Raw genomic sequence first — 17,997 nt, forward strand, 5'->3', positions numbered from 1 at the left:
CATCTATTCACAGAATTGATCTCTGATTTGAAGTATTTACAGAGACCTCCCCATATAAACAATGATTCATGAACTCACCTGACTGCACGCTCCAGGCTGGTACGCCTGTATTTTGGCTGTTATTTCTGGTGGAAGTTGAGAGCTGACTATTCTGTGAACATTTAAACATAAAAGAGTATATTAACGTACAGACACTGGGTAATCGGGAGACATAGGACATCAGAATAGCGTAGCACAGCCTGTAATATCTGTGCTGAACAAGACGCTAATCCAAATTAATCTCTTCTGCCTGCCCAGAGTCAATATTGCATCACTCCCTTGCTGTTCATGTCTCTGTCTTAATGGCTCTTAATGGCCCTGTCCCACGGTACGAGTTCATTCCAAGAGCTCTCCCGAGTTTAAAAAAAATTAAACTCGTGGTAAGCACGGAGAATGAACGTAGCGGGCACATCGGAGCTCGGGGACGTCTCTTAGCGGTTCGTAACGCTAACGGCAGGTACTCGGGAAGACTCGCCAACAGCAGGTAAGCACGGGAACTCGTGAAGATTTTTCAACTTGAAAATGTCCACGAGAGCCCCGAGTACCGACGAGCGGCCATTACCGTAAATCTCCGAGTTCGAATCAGGGCAAACACGGGGAGAAACACGGGAGCTGCCCCCCCCCCCCCCCCCCATGCTTCTGTGTTCCAAATGCCAAATGAAAGGAGGGGACGTCTGTAGGTCAGTTACCTAAAATCGGAGAATTCAATGTTCATACCGCTGGGGTGTAAGCTGCCCAAGCGGAATATGAGGTGCTGTTCCTCCAGTTTGCCTGTGGCCTCACTCAGGTAGTGGAGGAGTCCCGGGACAGAAAGGTCAGTGCGGGAACAGTGAGGGGTGTTAAAATGGTTGGCAACGGGGAGATCCAGCAGGCCTTGGCGGGCTGAGCGCGAGCGTTCGGCGAAACGATGGCCGAGTCTACGCTTGGTCTCGCCAATGTACCGGAGGCCACTTCAGGAGCACTGCAAGCAGCAAGAGTTTGTAGGTTCTCCCCGTGACCTGCGTGGGTTTTCATCTCCGAGATCTCTGGTTTCATCCCACGCTCCGAAGACGTACTGGTTTGTAGGTTAATTGGCTTGGTGTAAATAATTTAACCCTACTGTGTGTGTGTGTGTGTGTGTGTGGGATAGTGTTAATGTGCAGGAATCGCTGGTCGGTGCGGGCTCAGAGGGCCGGAGTTTCCGCTGTATCTCTAAACAAAACTAAAAGTGAGGAGTGTAGACTCACAGGTTGGTGTACAGGATGCAACCGGCCAGAATCTCAGGGCAGCGCTGACAACTCTGTAAAATAAGGGCAGCCTTCAGCAGCAAGAGAGGATCCACCTGGTGGAGAGAGACATCCACACGTTATAGGAGCAGAATTAGGCCATTCGGCCCATCTAGTCCACTCCGCCATTCAATCAATGCTGATCTCTCCCAACCCAACCCCATTTTCCTGCCTTCTCCCCATAACCCTTGACACCCGTACTAATCAAGAGCTTGTCCACCTCTGCCTTAAAAATATCCACTGACTTGGCCTCCACAGGCTTCTGTGGCAAAGAATTCCACAGATTCACCACCCTCTGACTAAAGAAGATCCTCCTTGCCTCCTTTCTAAAAGAGCGCCCTTTATTTCTGTCGACAGGTGGCACAATGGGCTAAGTGTTCGACTGGCAACAGGAAGGTAGCCGGTTCGAATCCCGCTTGGAGTGCATACTGTCGTTGTGTCCTTGGGCAAGACACTTCACCCACCTTTGCCTGTGTGTGAATGTGTGCGAGTGATTGGTGGTGGTCGGAGGGGCCGTAGGCGCAGATTGGCAGCCACGCTTCCGTCAGTCTGCCCCAGGGCAGCTGTGGCTACAGAAGTAGCTTACCACCACCGAGTGTGACTGAGGAGTGAATGAATAATGCGATGTAAAGCGCCTTGAGTATTAGAAAGGCGCTATATAAATCCCATCCATTATTATTATTATTATTATTATTTCTGAGGCTGTGACCTAGACTCTCCCACCAGTGGAAACATCCTCTCCACATCCACTCTATCCAAATTTGCTCACAGTACTCCAAATGCGCCTTATCGAGCATCGACTGTTTTTGCATTCCAGTCCTCTTGATATAAATGCCAACATTGAGTTGGTCAGAACCATTTCACAAACCAATGGGCAACCTTGCAACGCTTGGTACGCCAAGGCCTACACCATCTCTCCGTTGCCGACCTTATCAACTGCCCTTGGTGGAGGGAGAAAGGAACTCATGGGAGGAGTGTGGGTAAACTTAAACAGGAAAATGTAATGTTTAGTTGGGGTGGCACATTGGTGATGGGGTAGATCTACTGACTTACAGAACCAGAGGGGTGTGGGAGATTGCAACCTTCACCTGGTTCGCCCTGTTCCGACTAATGCAATCAACCCGACGTGCACAATCACATAACATCAAGTAGAACGAGTTGTCCTACAACTTTAGGCTGTGCACGCCATAAGCAAGAAGAAGTCAGCGCCAGAGACCCGGGTTCGATCCCCACTAGGGGTGCTTATCTGTACGGAGTTTGTACGTTCTCCCCGTGACCTGCGCAGGTTTTATTCCGAGATACTTTTTTCCTTTTTTTCCTCTTTCTTACTTTTTGGCGGTGCTGGCTCGAAGGGCCAAATAGCCGACTCCTGCACCTATTGTCTATTGTCTATTGTCTATCTTCAGTTTCCTCCCACACTCCAAAGAAGTACAGGTTTTCAGGTTAATTGGTTTGGTGTAAATGTAAAATTATCCCGAGTGTGCGTGCAGGACAGTGAAAGTCTGCGGGGATCATAGAAACATAGAAAATAGGTGCAGGAGTAGGCCATTCGGCCCTTCGAGCCTGCACCGCCATTCAATATGACCATGGCTGATCATCCAACTCAGTATCCCATCCCTGCCTTCTCTCCATACCCCCTGATCCCTTTAGCCACAAGGGCCACATCTAACTCCCTCTTAAATATATCCAATGAACTGTGGCCTCAACTACCTTCTGTGGCAGAGAGTTCCACAGATTCACCACTCTCTGTGTGAAAAATGATGTTCTCATCTCGGTCCTAAAAGACTTCCCTCTTCTCCTTAAACTGTGACCCCCTTGTTCTGGACAGATTGCTGCTCGGCACGGACTCGGTGGGCCGAAGGGCCTGTTTCTAAATCTAAATCCCATCTCTAAACGACACTGAACATGTAAGGTGGATGGGCGACAGCTTTGGTCGGGACCCCTCTTCAGGCTGACCCACTGAGCTACTCCAGTACTGTGTGACTTGGTTTACAAAGGTCAGTAAGTCTCCGCGGATTACATCAGTCCGGTCCAGGTTCCACAGGGAGTTGAACGTGCGGTGCAGCCCACCGCTGTTCTCCTGGATGTGCCGCATGTAGATATCCCACTGCCGGGCCAGCGCATCTTTCTCCCGCAGCTGCGGAAGCAAAGACAAAATCTGTACACGGTTCACCAAACCACAGGCTGCCTACAGGCCGGCTCTGTCTCTCAACCTGAAACCTCACCCATTCCTTCTCGCCAGAGATGCTGCCCGTCCCGCTGAGTGACTCCAGCATTTTTGTGTGTGTCTCTCTCTCTCTCTCTCTGTGTCATAACAAGAGGAGTCGAGTATAGGAGCAAAGAGGTCCTTCTGCAGTTGTACAGGGCCCTAGTGAGACCACACCTGGAGTATTGTGTGCAGTTTTGGTCTCCAAATTTGCGGAAGGACATCCTTGCTATTGAGGGAGTGCAGCGTAGGTTCACTAGGTTAATTCCCGGGATGGCGGGACTGTCATATGTTGAGAGAATGGAGCGACTGGGCTTGTACACTCTGGAGTTCAGAAGGATGAGAGGGAATCTAATTGAAACATATAAGATTATTCGGGGATTGGACACGCTAGAGGCAGGAAACATGTTCCCGATGTTGGGGGAGTCCAGAACCAGGGGCCACAGTTTAAGAATAAGGGGTTGGCCATTTAGAAAGGAGACGAGGAAACACTTTTTCACCCAGTGAGTTGTGAATGTGCGAAATTCTGCCTCAGAGGGCGGTGGAGGCCAATTCTCTGGAAGCTTTCAAGAGAGAGTTAGATAGAGCTCTTAAAGATAGCGGAGTCAATATTGTCTTGCGGGTGGCACAGCGGTGGAGTTGCTGCCTCACAGCGCCAGAGACCCAAGTTCAAGTTCAAGAGAGTTTATTGTCATGTGTCCCTGTATAGGACAATGAAATTCTTGCTTTGCTTCAGCACAACAGAACATAGTAGGCATGAATACAGAACAGATCAGTGTGTCCATATACCATAATATAAATATATACACACATGAATAAATAAACTGATAAAGTGCAAATAACAGATAATGGGTTATTAATATTCAGAGTTTTGTCCGAGCCAGGTTTAATAGCCTGATGGCTGTGGGGAAGTAGCTATTCCTGAACCTAGACGTTGCAGTCTTCAGGCTCCTGTACCTTCTACCTGAAGGTAGCAGGGAGATGAGTGTGTGGCCAGGATGGTGTGGGTCTTTGATGATACTGCCAGCCTTTTTGAGGCAGCGACTGCGATAAATCCCCTCGATGGAAGGAAGGTCAGAGCCGATGATGGACTGGGCAGTGTTTACTACTTTTTGTAGTAACCAACCCAGTTTCGATCCTGACTACGGGAGCTACCTGTACGGAGTTTGTACGTTTTTCCCCGGTGGGCTTTTTCCGGGTGCTCCAGTGAGTAGGACAGTGCTCGTGTACGGGTGATCGAAGGTCGGCGCGGACTCGATGGGCTGAAGGGCCTCTTTGCGTGCTTTGCATCTCTAAAGTTGTGTAGACATTTTAAACTGGGTTACGAATATGAAGCATTACCTTGTATATATGCTGGCTGGCTCCATTGTAAAATGTAAAGACGCCGATAAGATGATCCAGAGAGTGTTTGCAGCTCACATCGGGAACATCTATCACACATCCAAGAACCTATGATGGACCACAGAAGACATATATATAGATATTTAATAGTAAGTGTAGGAGGGAATTTTGTTCTACTTTTTGCTAGATCGTACCCTGTATCTGACTTTACTCAGATAGGCTTCGTCACAAAATATAACAGCTTCTAGATCAGTGGTGAGTCTATTGTACAAGTCGGTTTATTGGCCTTATCAAGGCTCATCGGGAAACATTTTGAGGAAACCCAAACAGCCTCAACAATTCATAGTACTCACTGCATTTTTATATCCTCATCACACCCAATGGCCACTTGTGGAGCTGAACTAAGTCATCATTAATCAACGTCTCCGTAAAACCTTCCATCTTTGTCTTTCCCAAGGGTTAACTTTAACCTTCACGTTGCATTGAGAATCTCTCTCCCAAGTATCTAAGAAATAGATACCATCGATGTCACGGAGAGACTCGACCCGGAACGTCGCCCATTCCTTCTCTCCAGAGATGCTGCCTGTCCCGCTGAGTTACTCCAGCATTTTGGGGTCGATCTTAGAAATCAATGTCCCTGCAGAGAGCATTGATGGGGTTCTACTCCTTAAAAGAGCTAATTCGTTAACCTTTGGAAGACTTGCCTGTTAAACACAGTGACAAACAACAGCTGCAATCCCAAGTTTGCAATGGAGAAGAACCTAGACAGAACTGCGAAGGACTATCCCCCCCCCTCACCCCCAATAGATAAGGAAGCCTGTTTTTCAGCAGAATGTTTTAGTTTTAGCTATTTTTAATTAAACTGTGCTGTGCATTGACACATCTATTGATCACCTTACATTCCAGGTTGGCCATTTCCCCCCTCATGCTTCTCCAGTTTGTGAGCTCCAAGGGTATCCATATCACAACCCAATTTTCAAAAATCCCGACAGCAGGAACAATGCAGGAACCGGATTTAGTGGGACTGCCGTGAGGATGAGGGGTAGGGGGGAATCTGTGATTTTTTAAAACGCCCTTTATGGGCGACCCTTTACATACCTCGGCAAGGTAGGCAAGCAAAGAATTTCACTGTGACTTGTCAAATTCTCTTACATAGAAACATAGACAATACGTGCAGGAGTAGGCCATTCGGCCCTTCGAGCCTGCACCGCCATTCAATATGATCATGGCTGATCATCCAACTCAGTATCCTGTACCTGCCTTCTCTCCATACCCCTGATCCCTTTAGCCACAAGGGCCACATCTAACTCCCTCTTAAATTTTAATGTGGTTGTGTTCTTTATTATTGTACCGCTGCTGGCAACCCAAATACCACCGACCTTGGTTGTGTGGCAATTAAATTATTTCTATCTATTTCTAAATATAGCCAATGAACTGGCCTCAACTACCTTCTGTGGCAGAGAATTCCACAGATTCACCACTCTCTGTGTGAAAAATGTTTTTCTCATCTCGGTCCTAAAAGACTTCCCTTTTATCCTTAAACTGTGACCCCTTGTTCTGGACTTCCCCAACATCGGGAACAATATTCCTGCATCTAGCCTGTCCAACCCCTTAAGAATTTTGTAAGTTTCTATAAGATCCCCCCCTCAATCTTCTAAATTCCAGCGAGTACATTCTATTATCTTGTGGCGCCATCTGGTGGTTGAGCCTCTTATAGATCGAACCCTCGTCAGTGGAGCTGGGACGGTCACGTGACTGAGTTTGGCGGGAGTTGTGGGGTGAAGAACGTCATCAGTCCAGGGGTGTGTCCCGCAGTGCGTGCGTCAGCTTGAGCCCTCACTTGACGAGCGTGTGTTTAAAAGCTGTATTTGCTAATGAAGTGTTCATTTTTGTCTCATCCTGGGAACAGATGCGGCGTAGGCGGAGGAATTGGGAGTAGGGGATGGAGTCTTTACAGGGGGCAGATTTACATCGGTGAGACCAAGCGTAGGTTGGGCGATCGTTTCGCCGAACACCTCCGCTCAGTCCGCAATAACCTACCTGACCTCCCGGTGGCTCAGCACTTCAACTCCCCCTCCCATTCCCAATCCGACCTCTCTGTCCTGGGTCTCCTCCATTGCCAGAGTGAGCAACAGCGGAAATTGGAGGAACAGCACCTCATATTCCGTCTGGGGTCCTTGCGTCCTTATGGCATTAACATTGAATTCTCCCAATTTGGCTAGCCCGTGCTGTCTCCTCCCCTTCCTTAACCCTCTAGCTGTCTCCTCCCACCCTCCCATCCGCCCGCCCGCCCTCGGGCTCCTCCTCCTCCTCCCCTTTTCCTTCTTTCTTTCCCCACCCCCCATCAGTCTGAAGAAGGGTTTCGGCCCGAAACGTCGCCTATTTCCTTCGCTCCATAGATGCTGCTGCACCCGCTGAGTTTCCCCAGCAATTGTGTGTACCTTTGCTAATGAAGATCATTTTATTCACAACGCGTGGATTACTACGTCAAAATCTTGTTTTTCTTTTGAAGCCAAAAAAAGACTTGTTGCTGCAACGTTTATGTCTGTGTTGGACTATGGTGATGTTTTATATATGAATGCATCTTCAAAATGCCTACAGTCTTTGGACACGGTCTACCACGGAGCACTGAGATTTGTTACTAATTTTAAAACCCTCACGCACCACTGCACTTTGTATGCTCAAGTTGGATGGTTTGCCCTGTCCACCCGCAGACTCCATCATTGGCATATCCTTATTTATAAGACTATCCTCGGTGTTCTTCCTTCATACCTGCAGAAGTATGTAACTCGAAAAAGCACAGGAACTTATCAGCTCCGCTCTGAGGACTTGTTCTTACTAACTGTACCTAAAGTCCGTACTGAACTGGGGAAAAGGGCATTTAGTTATGCTGCTCCCTTCGCATGGAACCAGCTGCAGAATGAACTGAAACTTAAGGAGCTGGTTTCTCTAAACAGATTTAAATCCCTTCTAAATGATGTTGAAGCGGGCTCTTCTGTCTGTACATGCTTTGTTTGACGATGTTCTGACTGTGACTCTATTTATATGTTCTCTGTTGTTTTTAAATTATTGTCTGTAACTGTGGAACTGTGCTGCTGCCTGTCTTGGCCAGGACTCTCTTGTAAAAGAGATTTTTAATCTCAATGAGACTTCTCCTGGTTAAATAAAGGTTAAATAACATAAAATAAAAATAAACTACTTCTTAGGCCCCCTTCAGACATGGCTGACCATCCAGGGTGCTATTCCCTATGTGGAGGACACCTGTGCGTGACTTTGTTTAACGTGAGGAGACTGGTGCACAGACAGCCGCCCCACGGTCCTTGACAGATCTGGGTCAGGATCCAAGACGACCGGAGACCCTTTTCTGCTGCAGCCTTCATCCGCCTTCCCAGCCGTTGTGACGCTCCACTAAGGTCAACCATCGTCCTCCGCCTGTTCCGCCGTTGAGGTCTTGGTTGGATTGGCTCTTTGTCAGAGACCTCCCCCTCGACTGTACCGCCATGGGTGGCCCTACCAGGAGCACAGCTCCAGACGGCATCGCTCTCAGGATCTCAGGTCCACACAAGCTTCTCCACCACGACAAGGTGACAATCCATGGAGAAGATTACTACGCTCAATAACCAATGATGCAAAGGAATATTGTACGTACCCAAAGGTACTCTCCCGACACTTGGACGGCAAACTTCAGCTTCCGCAAGCGGATTAGCGTGGGTGGACTTCCCGAGATCTCAGTAATACAGCACACCACACCAGCTACTTGTCCGCACAGCAACTCTTGTTGATCAGCGGTGGTCTGCTCGAGAGACGGGGAGATAAACAAATTACATCGACTTAGCAGTGTGAGGCTGCGGCACAGGGCGGCAAGGTGGCGGACCATCCTGACCACGGGTGCTGTCTGTACGGAGTTTGCACGTTCTCCCTATGACCCGCGTGGGTTTCCTCCGGTTTCCTCCCACACTCAAAGATGTACAGGTTTGTAAATTAATTGGTTAAATTGTAAATTGTCCCCTAGAGTGTAGGGTAGTGTTAGTGTGCGGGGATCGCTGGTCGGCGCGGACTCGCTGGGCCGAAGGGCCTTTTGCCGCGCTGTAAGTGTTTGACGCCCTTACTAATCAAAAGTCTACCAATCTGCGCTAAAAATACCCAATGACTTGGCCTCCACAGCCGTCTGTCGCGATGATTTCTACAGATTCGCCACCCTCTGACTAAACAAATTCCTCCTCGTCTCCATTCCAAAGGTACGTTCTTTTAATCTGAGGCTGTGGCCTCTGGTTCTGGACTTTCGTATTACTGGAAACATCTGTTAACGCCCGTCACCCGCGCCGGAATAATAAACGTCAGACACTGGCGCTCATAGTAAAGGCACAACTTTATTATGCTAGCGGGAATGGGAGAGTCACTGCAAGTATGGTTGCACGCTTGCCAGCTCCTCATGCTCCCACTCATGGGCGGAAATAGCTTTTAAAACATAGAAACATAGAAAATAGGTGCAGGAGTAGAGGCCATTCGGCCCTTCGAGCCTGCACCTCCATTCAATATGATCATGGCTGATCATCCAACTCAGTATCCCGTACCTGCCTTCTCTCCATACCCCCTGATCCCTTTAGCCACAAGGGCCACATCTAACTCCCTCTTAAATATAGCCAATGTGGACGACAGATGGCACAATGGGCTAAGTGTTCGGCTGGCAACCGGAAGGTAGCTGGTTCGAATCCCGCTTGGAGTGCATACTGTCGTTGTGTCCTTGGGCAAGACACTTCACCCACCTTTGCCTGTGTGTGTGAATGTAATTATGTGAAGCACTTTGGGGTCAATGCAAGTTGACTAAAAATGTGCTATATAAATAAAGAAATTTAAAAATGTAATTTAATGAACTGGCCTCAACTACTTTCTGTGGCAGAGAATTCCGCAGATTCACCACTCTCTGTGTGAATTTTTTTTTTCCTCATCTCGGTCCTAAAAGATTTCCCCCTTATCCTTAAACATGGGGGGGACACACACAGAGAGGGGGTATCGAGGGGGGAGAGAGAGGGCAGAGAGGAACGGTCGCACGTTATAACGTGCCGCAGACCCATTTTGGCCGCCGCTGAACAACCCCCCATCCACATTGCACCCTTCTTCACGGCGGCCCTGTGATGTCACAGTTCTGACAATACGAGGGACCTACCCAGTAACAACACTAAGAGCAGCTCCGGGCCGCCGTGTTCCCCGACTCGAAGCGACCCGACGCCTACCTGACACACGCTCCCTCCGCCCTGTGCTGAGCTTGCTGCGGGCCGGATAAAACCTCATGGCGGGACGGATGTGGCAAGCGGGCCATAGTTTGGAGACTCCCTGATGTACGCGTACGTACGTAATAATAATAATAATGGTTGGGATTTATATAGCGCCTTTCTAATACTCAAGGCGCTTTACATTGCATTATTCATTCACTCCTCAGTCACACTCGGTGGTGGTAAGCTACTTCTGTAGCCACAGCTGCCCTGGGGCAGACTGACGGAAGCGTGGCTGCCAATCTGCGCCTACGGCCCCTCCGACCACCACCAATCACTCACACACATTCACACACAGGCAAAGGTGGGTGAGGTGTCTTGCCCAAGGACACAACGACAGTGTGCACTCCAAGCGGGATTCGAACCGGCCACCTTCCGGTCGCCAGCCGAACACTTAGCCCATTGTGCCATCTGTCGTCCCACTCCCACGCGTGATACGGTAATTACAGTTAGCACTGGTTTAATTGGGATGAGGGTAGCACGAGCTTCCTTCCGTGGTAGGTGGGAGCACTTAGGGGGGGTAAAGGGGCCGGAGAACGGAAGTCTAAGTTATGTTTCGACATACAACAAAACATGGGGGGGGGGGGGGGGGAATCGTCCCTCACCTCTGGAGGAGTGCAACATAGGTTCACCAGGTTAATTCCCGGGATGGCGGGACTGTCGTATGCTGAGTGAATGGAGCGGCTGGGCTTGTGCACTCTGGAGTTTAGAAGGATGAGAGGGCTCTTATTGAAACATATAAGATTATTAAGGGTTTGGACACGCTAGAGGCAGGAAAGATGTTCCCGATGTTGGGGGAGTCCAGAACCAGGGGCCACAGTTTAAGAATAAGGGGTAAGCCATTCAGAACGGAGACGAGGAAACACTTTTTCACACAGAGAGTTGTGAGTCTGTGGAATTCTCTGCCTCGGAGGCCGGTTCTCTGGATGCTTTCAAGAGAGCGCTAGACAGGGCTCTTAAAGATAGCGGAGTCAGGGGAGAAGGCAGGAACGGGGTACTGATTGTGGAAGATCAGCCATGATCACATTGAATGGCGGTGCTGGTTCGAAGGGCTGAATAGCCTACTCCTGCACCTATTGTCTATTGTCTCTCAAAACAGGGGACACATACACCCCCCCCCCCCCCCCCCCCCTCCCCCTGGGATTTCCGCACATGGTTCCACTCGATCACCTTGTGCACAGGCAGTATATATTTATACAAGAGTAATCCCGGGTCCAGCTAATCACACAATTAGCGTGTTTTTTATTGTCTAGAACAGACTTGTTTTTCTCTGCAGTTCTAATTGGTATCGTGTCTCTTCCCATTTTAGTCACAACAGCCTTTGCACTTGTGCAAAACCCGCCTGTTGTTCATTCACTAGCAGTTCTAAATAAGTGAAGCAGACTGACCACCCGCAACATGCAATCTGTCACACAACGCATTAACTCTTAAGCCTCCATCCTCCTGTACACATCTGCGCCACATCCACTTGGGCGGCACGGTGGCACAGCGGTAGAGTTGCTGCCTCGCAACGCCAGAGACCCGGGTTCGATCCCGACCACGGGTACTGTCTGCACGGAGTTTGCACGCTCTCCCCGCGTGACCTGCGCGGTTTTTCTCCGAGAACCTCGGTTTTCTCCCCACACTCCAAAGACGTGCAGGTATGTAGTTTAATTGGCTTGGTGTACTTGTAAATTGTCCCTTGGTTGTGTAGGATAGTGTTAGTGTGCGGGGACCACTGGTCGGAACGGACTCGGTGGGCCGAAGGGCCTGTTTCCGCGCTGTATCTCTAAACTAAACTCAAAGGACAGACAGGTTTGTAGGTTAATTAGCTTGGTAAAAATGTAAAAATGGTTCCTAGTGTAGGATAGTGTTAATGTGCAGGGACCGCTGGTCGGCGTGGACTAGGTGGGCCGAAAAGCCTGTTTCCGTGCTGTGTCTCTAAACTAGACGCTCTAGACAATAGACAATATGTGCAGGAGTAGGCCATTCGGCCCTTCAAGCCAGCACCGCCATTCAATGTGATCATGGCTGATCATCCCCAATCAGTACCCCGTTCCTGCCTTCTCCCCATATCCCCTGACTCCGCTATTTTTAAGAGCCCTATCTAGCTCTCTCTTGAAAGCATCCAGAGAACCGGCTTCCACCGCCCTCTGAGGCAGAGAATTCCACAGACTCACCACTCTCTGTGAGAAAATGTGTTTCCTCATCTCCGTTCTACATGGCTTACTCCTTATGTACATGGACCTTAACAAAGCCTTGGACCAAGACCTGAATGGTAGCATTCTAATACAAATCTCAATAACATAACACACCATACCGCGATCTGACCGACTAATGCAGTTTGGCATACTTATGTTAAAAAATAAAAATCCCTTAAAATAATCCTGTTCCACCCAAAATAAGAATAAACACCCTCACCTGTGAAGGATAAAAATAATAGATGCCGGCCCTCGTTGGATCACCCTCCTCCTTAACCTTCGAAGAATCATAAAGGAAAAAGTAACTGCACCTGAGGGGAAACAGGAAAATGAAAGGAGAAAGGTTAGACAATAGACAATAGGTGCAGGAGTAGGCCATTCGGCCCTTCGAGCCGGCACCGCCATTCAATGTGATCATGGCTGATCATCCCCAATCAGTACCCCGTTCCTGCCTTCTACCCATATCCTGTGACTCCACTACCCCTAAGAGCTCTATCTAGCTCTCTGTTGAAAGCATCCAGAGAACCGGCCTCCACTGAGGCAGAGAATTCCACACTCACAACTCTCTGTGTGAAAAAGTGTTTCCTCGTCTCCGTTCTAAATGGCTCACCCATTATTCTTAAACTGTGGCCCCTGGTTCTGGACTCCCCCAACACCCGGAACATCTTTCCTACCTCTAGCGTGTCCAAACCCTTAATAATCTTATATGTTTCAATAAGATATCCTTTCATCCTTCTAAACTCCAGAGTGTACAAGCCCAGCTGCTCCATACTCTCATAGAAACATAGAAACATAGAAATTAGGTGCAGGAGTAGGCCATTCGGCCCTTCGAGCCTGCACCGCCATTCGATATGATCATGGCTGATCATCCAACTCAGTATCCCGTACCTGCCTTCTCTCCATACCCTCTGATCCCCTTAGCCACAAGGGCCACATCTAACTCCCTCTTAAATATAGCCAATGAACTGGCCTCGGCTACCCTCTGTGGCAGGGAGTTCCAGAGATTCACCACTCTCTGTGTGAAAAAAGTTCTTCTCATCTCGGTTTTAAAGGATTTCCCCCTTATCCTTAAGCTGTGACCCCTTGTCCTGGACTTCCCCAACATCGGGAGCAATCTTCCTGCATCTAGCCTGTCCAACCCCTTAAGAATTTTGTAAGTTTCTATAAGATCCCCTCTCAATCTCCTAAATTCTAGAGAGTATAAACCAAGTCTATCCAGTCTTTCTTCATAAGACCGTCCTGACATCCCAGGAATCAGTCTGGTGAACCTTCTCTGCACTCCCTCTATGGCAATAATGTCCTTCCTCAGATTTGGAGACCAAAACTGTACGCAATACTCCAGGTGTGGTCTCACCAAGATCCTGTACAACTGCAGTAGAACCTCCCTGCTCCTATACTCAAATCCTTTTGCTATGAAAGCTAACATACCATTCGCTTTCTTCACTGCCTGCTGCACCTGCATGCCCACTTTCAATGACTGGTGTACCATGACACCCAGGTCTCGCTGCATCTCCCCTTTTCCTAGTCGGCCACCATTTAGATAATAGTCTGCTTTCCTGTTTTTGCCACCAAAATGGATAACCTCACATTTATCCACATTATACTGCATCTGCCAAACATTTGCCCACTCACCCAGCCTATCCAAGTCACCTTGCAGTCTCCTAGCATCCTCCTCACAGCTAACACTGCCCCCCAGCTTAGTGTCATCCGCAAACTTGGAGATATTGCCTTCAATTCCCTCATCCAGATCATTAATATATATTGTAAATAGCTGGGGTCCCAGCACTGAGCCTTGCGGTACCCCACTAGTCACTGCCTGCCATTGTGAAAAGGACCCGTTTACTCCTACTCTTTGCTTCCTGTTTGCCAGCCAGTTCTCTATCCACATCAATACTGAACCCCCAATGCCGTGTGCTTTAAGTTTGTAAACTAATCTCTTATGTGGGACCTTGTCGAAAGCCTTCTGGAAGTCCAGATACACCACATCCACTGGTTCTCCCCTATCCACGCTACTAGTTACATCCTCGAAAAATTCTATAAGATTCGTCAGACATGATTTACCTTTTGTAAATCCATGCTGACTTTGTCCAATGATTTCACCACTTTCCAAATGTGCTGCTATCCCATCTTTAATAACTGACTCTAGCAGTTTCCCCACTACCGATGTTAGACTAACTGGTCTGTAATTCCCCGTTTTCTCTCTCCCTCCCTTCTTAAAAAGTGGGGTTACGTTTGCTACCCGCCAATCCTCAGGAACTACTCCAGAATCTAAAGAGTTTTGAAAGATTATTACTAATGCATCCACTATTTCTGGAGCTACTTCCTTAAGTACTCTGGGATGCAGCCTATCTGGCCCTGGGGATTTATCGGCCTTTAATCCATTTAATTTACCCAACACCACTTCCCGGCTAACCTGGATTTCACTCAATTCCTCCAACTCCTTTGACCCGCGGTCCCCTGCTATTTCCGGCAGATTATTTATGTCTTCCTTAGTGAAGACGGAACCAAAGTAGTTATTCAATTGGTCCGCCATATCCTTGTTCCCCATGATCAACTCACCCGTTTCTGACTGCAAGGGACCTACATTTGTTTTAACTAATCTCTTTCTTTTCACATATCTATAAAAACTTTTGCAGTCAGTTTTTATGTTCCCTGCCAGTTTTCTTTCATAATCTATTTTTCCTTTCCTAATTAAGCCATTTGTTGCTTTTTCTGGCTAATTTGTACGCATCATCCTTCGCTTTGATACTATCCCTGATTTCCCTTGTTATCCACTTAATAGCTCAGTATATGACAGTCCCGCCGTCCTGGGAATTAATCTTGTAAACCTACGCTGCACTCCCTCAATAGCAAGAACGTCCTTCCTCAAATTAGTGGACCAAAACTGCACACAATACTCCAGGTGTGGCCTCACTAGGGCTCTGTACAACTGCAGAAGGACCTCTTTGCTCCTATGCTCAACTCCTCTTGTTATGAAGTCCAAAGACTAAAGGGGAAGATACAGAATGCAGGATATAGTTCTCAGCATTGTAGCGCATCAGTCCCAGAGACAATGTCGAATGTCAGCATTGTGGTAGAGGTGAATCGGACAGTGCCCGAGCTTGTGGGAGGAATTACATTATACATAATTACATTATACATTGCATGATACATAAACTATAGCATGGTAGAAGTTATGAAAATCTTTAAAATGTAGCCTTTCGCTCCCTTGCTGAATGCAGCCCTTGATGACTGTGCCAGATTCTAACTCATTCCACAGACTCAAATTCCTTTCTAATTTCACATTCCCTTTCCTTACGCAGTCCATAAATCTTGATCATGAGTTGCTGACCTCAGCTCACGGGGCACCCAGAATCAGTTTGAATTAAAATTATCACTGAAACAATCCATCCGACTGTCGAAATACAAAATCAAAATACAAAAGTCGTTAAGTTTTGAAATATATAAAAGTGGATAAGTCTCCAGGTCCTGACAGGATATTCCCTAGGACATTGAGGGAAGTTAGTGTAGAAATAGCCGGGGCTATGACAGAAATATTTCAAATGTCATTAGAAACGGGAATAGTCCCCGAGGATTGGCGTACTGCGCATGTTGTTCCATTGTTTAAAAAGGGTTCTAAGAGTAAACCTAGCAATTATAGACCTGTTAGTTTGACTTCAGTGGTGGGCAAATTAATGGAAAAGATACTTAGAGATAATATATATAAGCATCTGGATAAACAGGGTCTGATTAGGAACAGTCAACATGGATTTGTGCCTGGAAACACAGCAATAGACAATAGGTGCAGGAGTAGAGGCCATTCGGCCCTTCGAGCCAGCACCGCCATTCAATGTGATCATGGCTGATCATCCCCAATCAGTACCCCGTTTCTGCCTTCTCCCCATATCCCCTGACTCCGCTATCTTTAAGAGCCCTATCTAGCTCTCTCTTGAAAGCATCCAGAGAACCGGCCTCCACCGCCCTCTGAGACTGAGTTCTGGAGTAACTCAGCGGGTCAGGCAGCAACTCTGGAGAACATGGGTAGGTGACGTTTCTGGTCGGGAACCTTCTTCAGACTGTGGGGAGAAGAAGGAATGACATGGGGTGCGACAAGTCTTTGATTTTGCTGGCTGCTTCTCTGAGGCAGCGTGAAGTGTAGATGGAGTCAACGGTGGGGAGTCTGGTCTGAAGAAAGGTCCCCACCCAAAATGCCATCTATCTACCTGCTCCAGAGTTGCTGCCTCCATCTTCAATAAGCTCCATCTACCTCTCTAGACATACATCACAACAACTCAATTGAAGCATGTTTGAGTAACTCGGCTGGACAGGCAGCATCTCTGGATGGAAGGAATGGGTGACGTTTCGGGTCGAGACCCAAAGGGTCTCGACCCGAAACGTCACCCATTCCTTCCATCCAGAGACTCTGCCTGTCCCGCTGAGTTACACCAGCATCCTGTGTCTAACTTCGGTGTAAACCAGCATTTGCAGTTCCTTCCTACACAAAACAAGTTTGAACCAGTCCCTCATTCAACTATTCTGCACGATTACTTGGACAGAAGCAAGCCGGCTTTTGAGAGCAAATATCATTTCATTTTGGGCTCCAGGCGAGGGGGGGGTTGGTAACTGGGGCAGCATGTGATAAATCCCATGATTTTATAAGCTGACAAAACAATCCTGGTTTTTCCTCAGTAATCAAAGTCAGAACACATCGGAGTCATAGAGTGATACAGTGTGGAAACAGGCCCTTCGGCCCAGCCTGCCCACACTGGCCAACAATGTCCCAGCTACACTAGTCCCACCCAAAGATCCTATAGCGGAGCAGGATAGACCACTCCTGCTAAATGCAATGGGCTGACGTGTAGTACGCAACGGAGCGGAACGTGGGCTTTTTTTTCATCCATTTGGATAGACTTGGTTTATACTCTCTAGAATTTAGGAGATTGAGGGGGGATCTTATAGAAACTTATAAAATTCTTAAGGGGTTGGACAGGCTAGATGCAGGAAGATTGCTCCCGATGTTGGGGAAGTCCAGGACAAGGGGTCACAGCTTAAGGATAAGGGGGAAATCCTTTAAAACCGAGATGAGAAGAACTTTTTTCACACAGAGAGTGGTGAATCTCTGGAACTCTCTGCCACAGAGGGTAGTCGAGGCCAGTTCATTGGCTATATTTAAGAGGGAGTTAGATGTGGCTAAAGGGGATCAGAGGGTATGGCGAGAAGGCAGGTACGGGATACTGAGTTGGATGATCAGCCATGATCATATTGAATGGCGGTGCAGGCTCGAAGGGCCGAATGGCCTACTCCTGCACCTAATTTCTATGTCTATGTTTCTATTTCAGTAACCGGACCCGACCCGACCCGACCCGCAGTGTAATCAACGTTGCGGGGGAACAGATTGTGTTAATAAATTAAAATTCTGAAAATGAGGAGAAGATTTTTACCAACTAACTTTTATTTTTACGAGGATGTTTCCGTAACCGGCTTCCGTCTCCGCGCTAGTATCTTTGATCCACTACGGGATCTTTGGTGCAGAGACGGAAGCCGGTTACGGAAATGGGGCCGAAAATTACCCGTGAATCTGCCCATGGCCGTACTACGTCTTTTTCGTCGAGTGATCAATCTTGCTCCGCTGTAGGGTCTTTGTTCCCACCTGCCTGTGTTTGGCCCATATCCCTACAAACCTGTCCTATCCATGTACCTGTCTAAATGCTGGA

General features: G+C 48.0%; 1 protein-coding gene across 4 annotated transcripts in view; it reads right to left on the reverse strand.

The window, feature by feature from the left end:
- Window positions 1-17,997, reverse strand: part of hps4 (HPS4 biogenesis of lysosomal organelles complex 3 subunit 2) — a 33,533-nt gene that overhangs the window by 10,372 nt on the left and 5,164 nt on the right. For 3 of the 4 annotated variants that reach the window (XM_033043805.1, XM_033043806.1, XM_033043808.1), the window contains exons 2-7: window positions 12,525-12,615; window positions 8,501-8,644; window positions 4,852-4,959; window positions 3,325-3,441; window positions 1,266-1,360; window positions 79-151 (exon numbers count right to left, since the gene is read on the reverse strand). In XM_033043805.1, the coding sequence (XP_032899696.1) occupies window positions 79-151; window positions 1,266-1,360; window positions 3,325-3,441; window positions 4,852-4,959; window positions 8,501-8,644; window positions 12,525-12,615 (628 nt within the window). The remainder of the gene's footprint in view (window positions 1-78; window positions 152-1,265; window positions 1,361-3,324; window positions 3,442-4,851; window positions 4,960-8,500; window positions 8,645-12,524; window positions 12,616-17,997) is intronic. The other variant, XM_033043807.1, reaches the window with a different exon arrangement.

Source organism: Amblyraja radiata, chromosome 25 (assembly GCF_010909765.2).
Source record: "Amblyraja radiata isolate CabotCenter1 chromosome 25, sAmbRad1.1.pri, whole genome shotgun sequence".
Lineage (NCBI taxonomy): Eukaryota > Metazoa > Chordata > Chondrichthyes > Rajiformes > Rajidae > Amblyraja > Amblyraja radiata.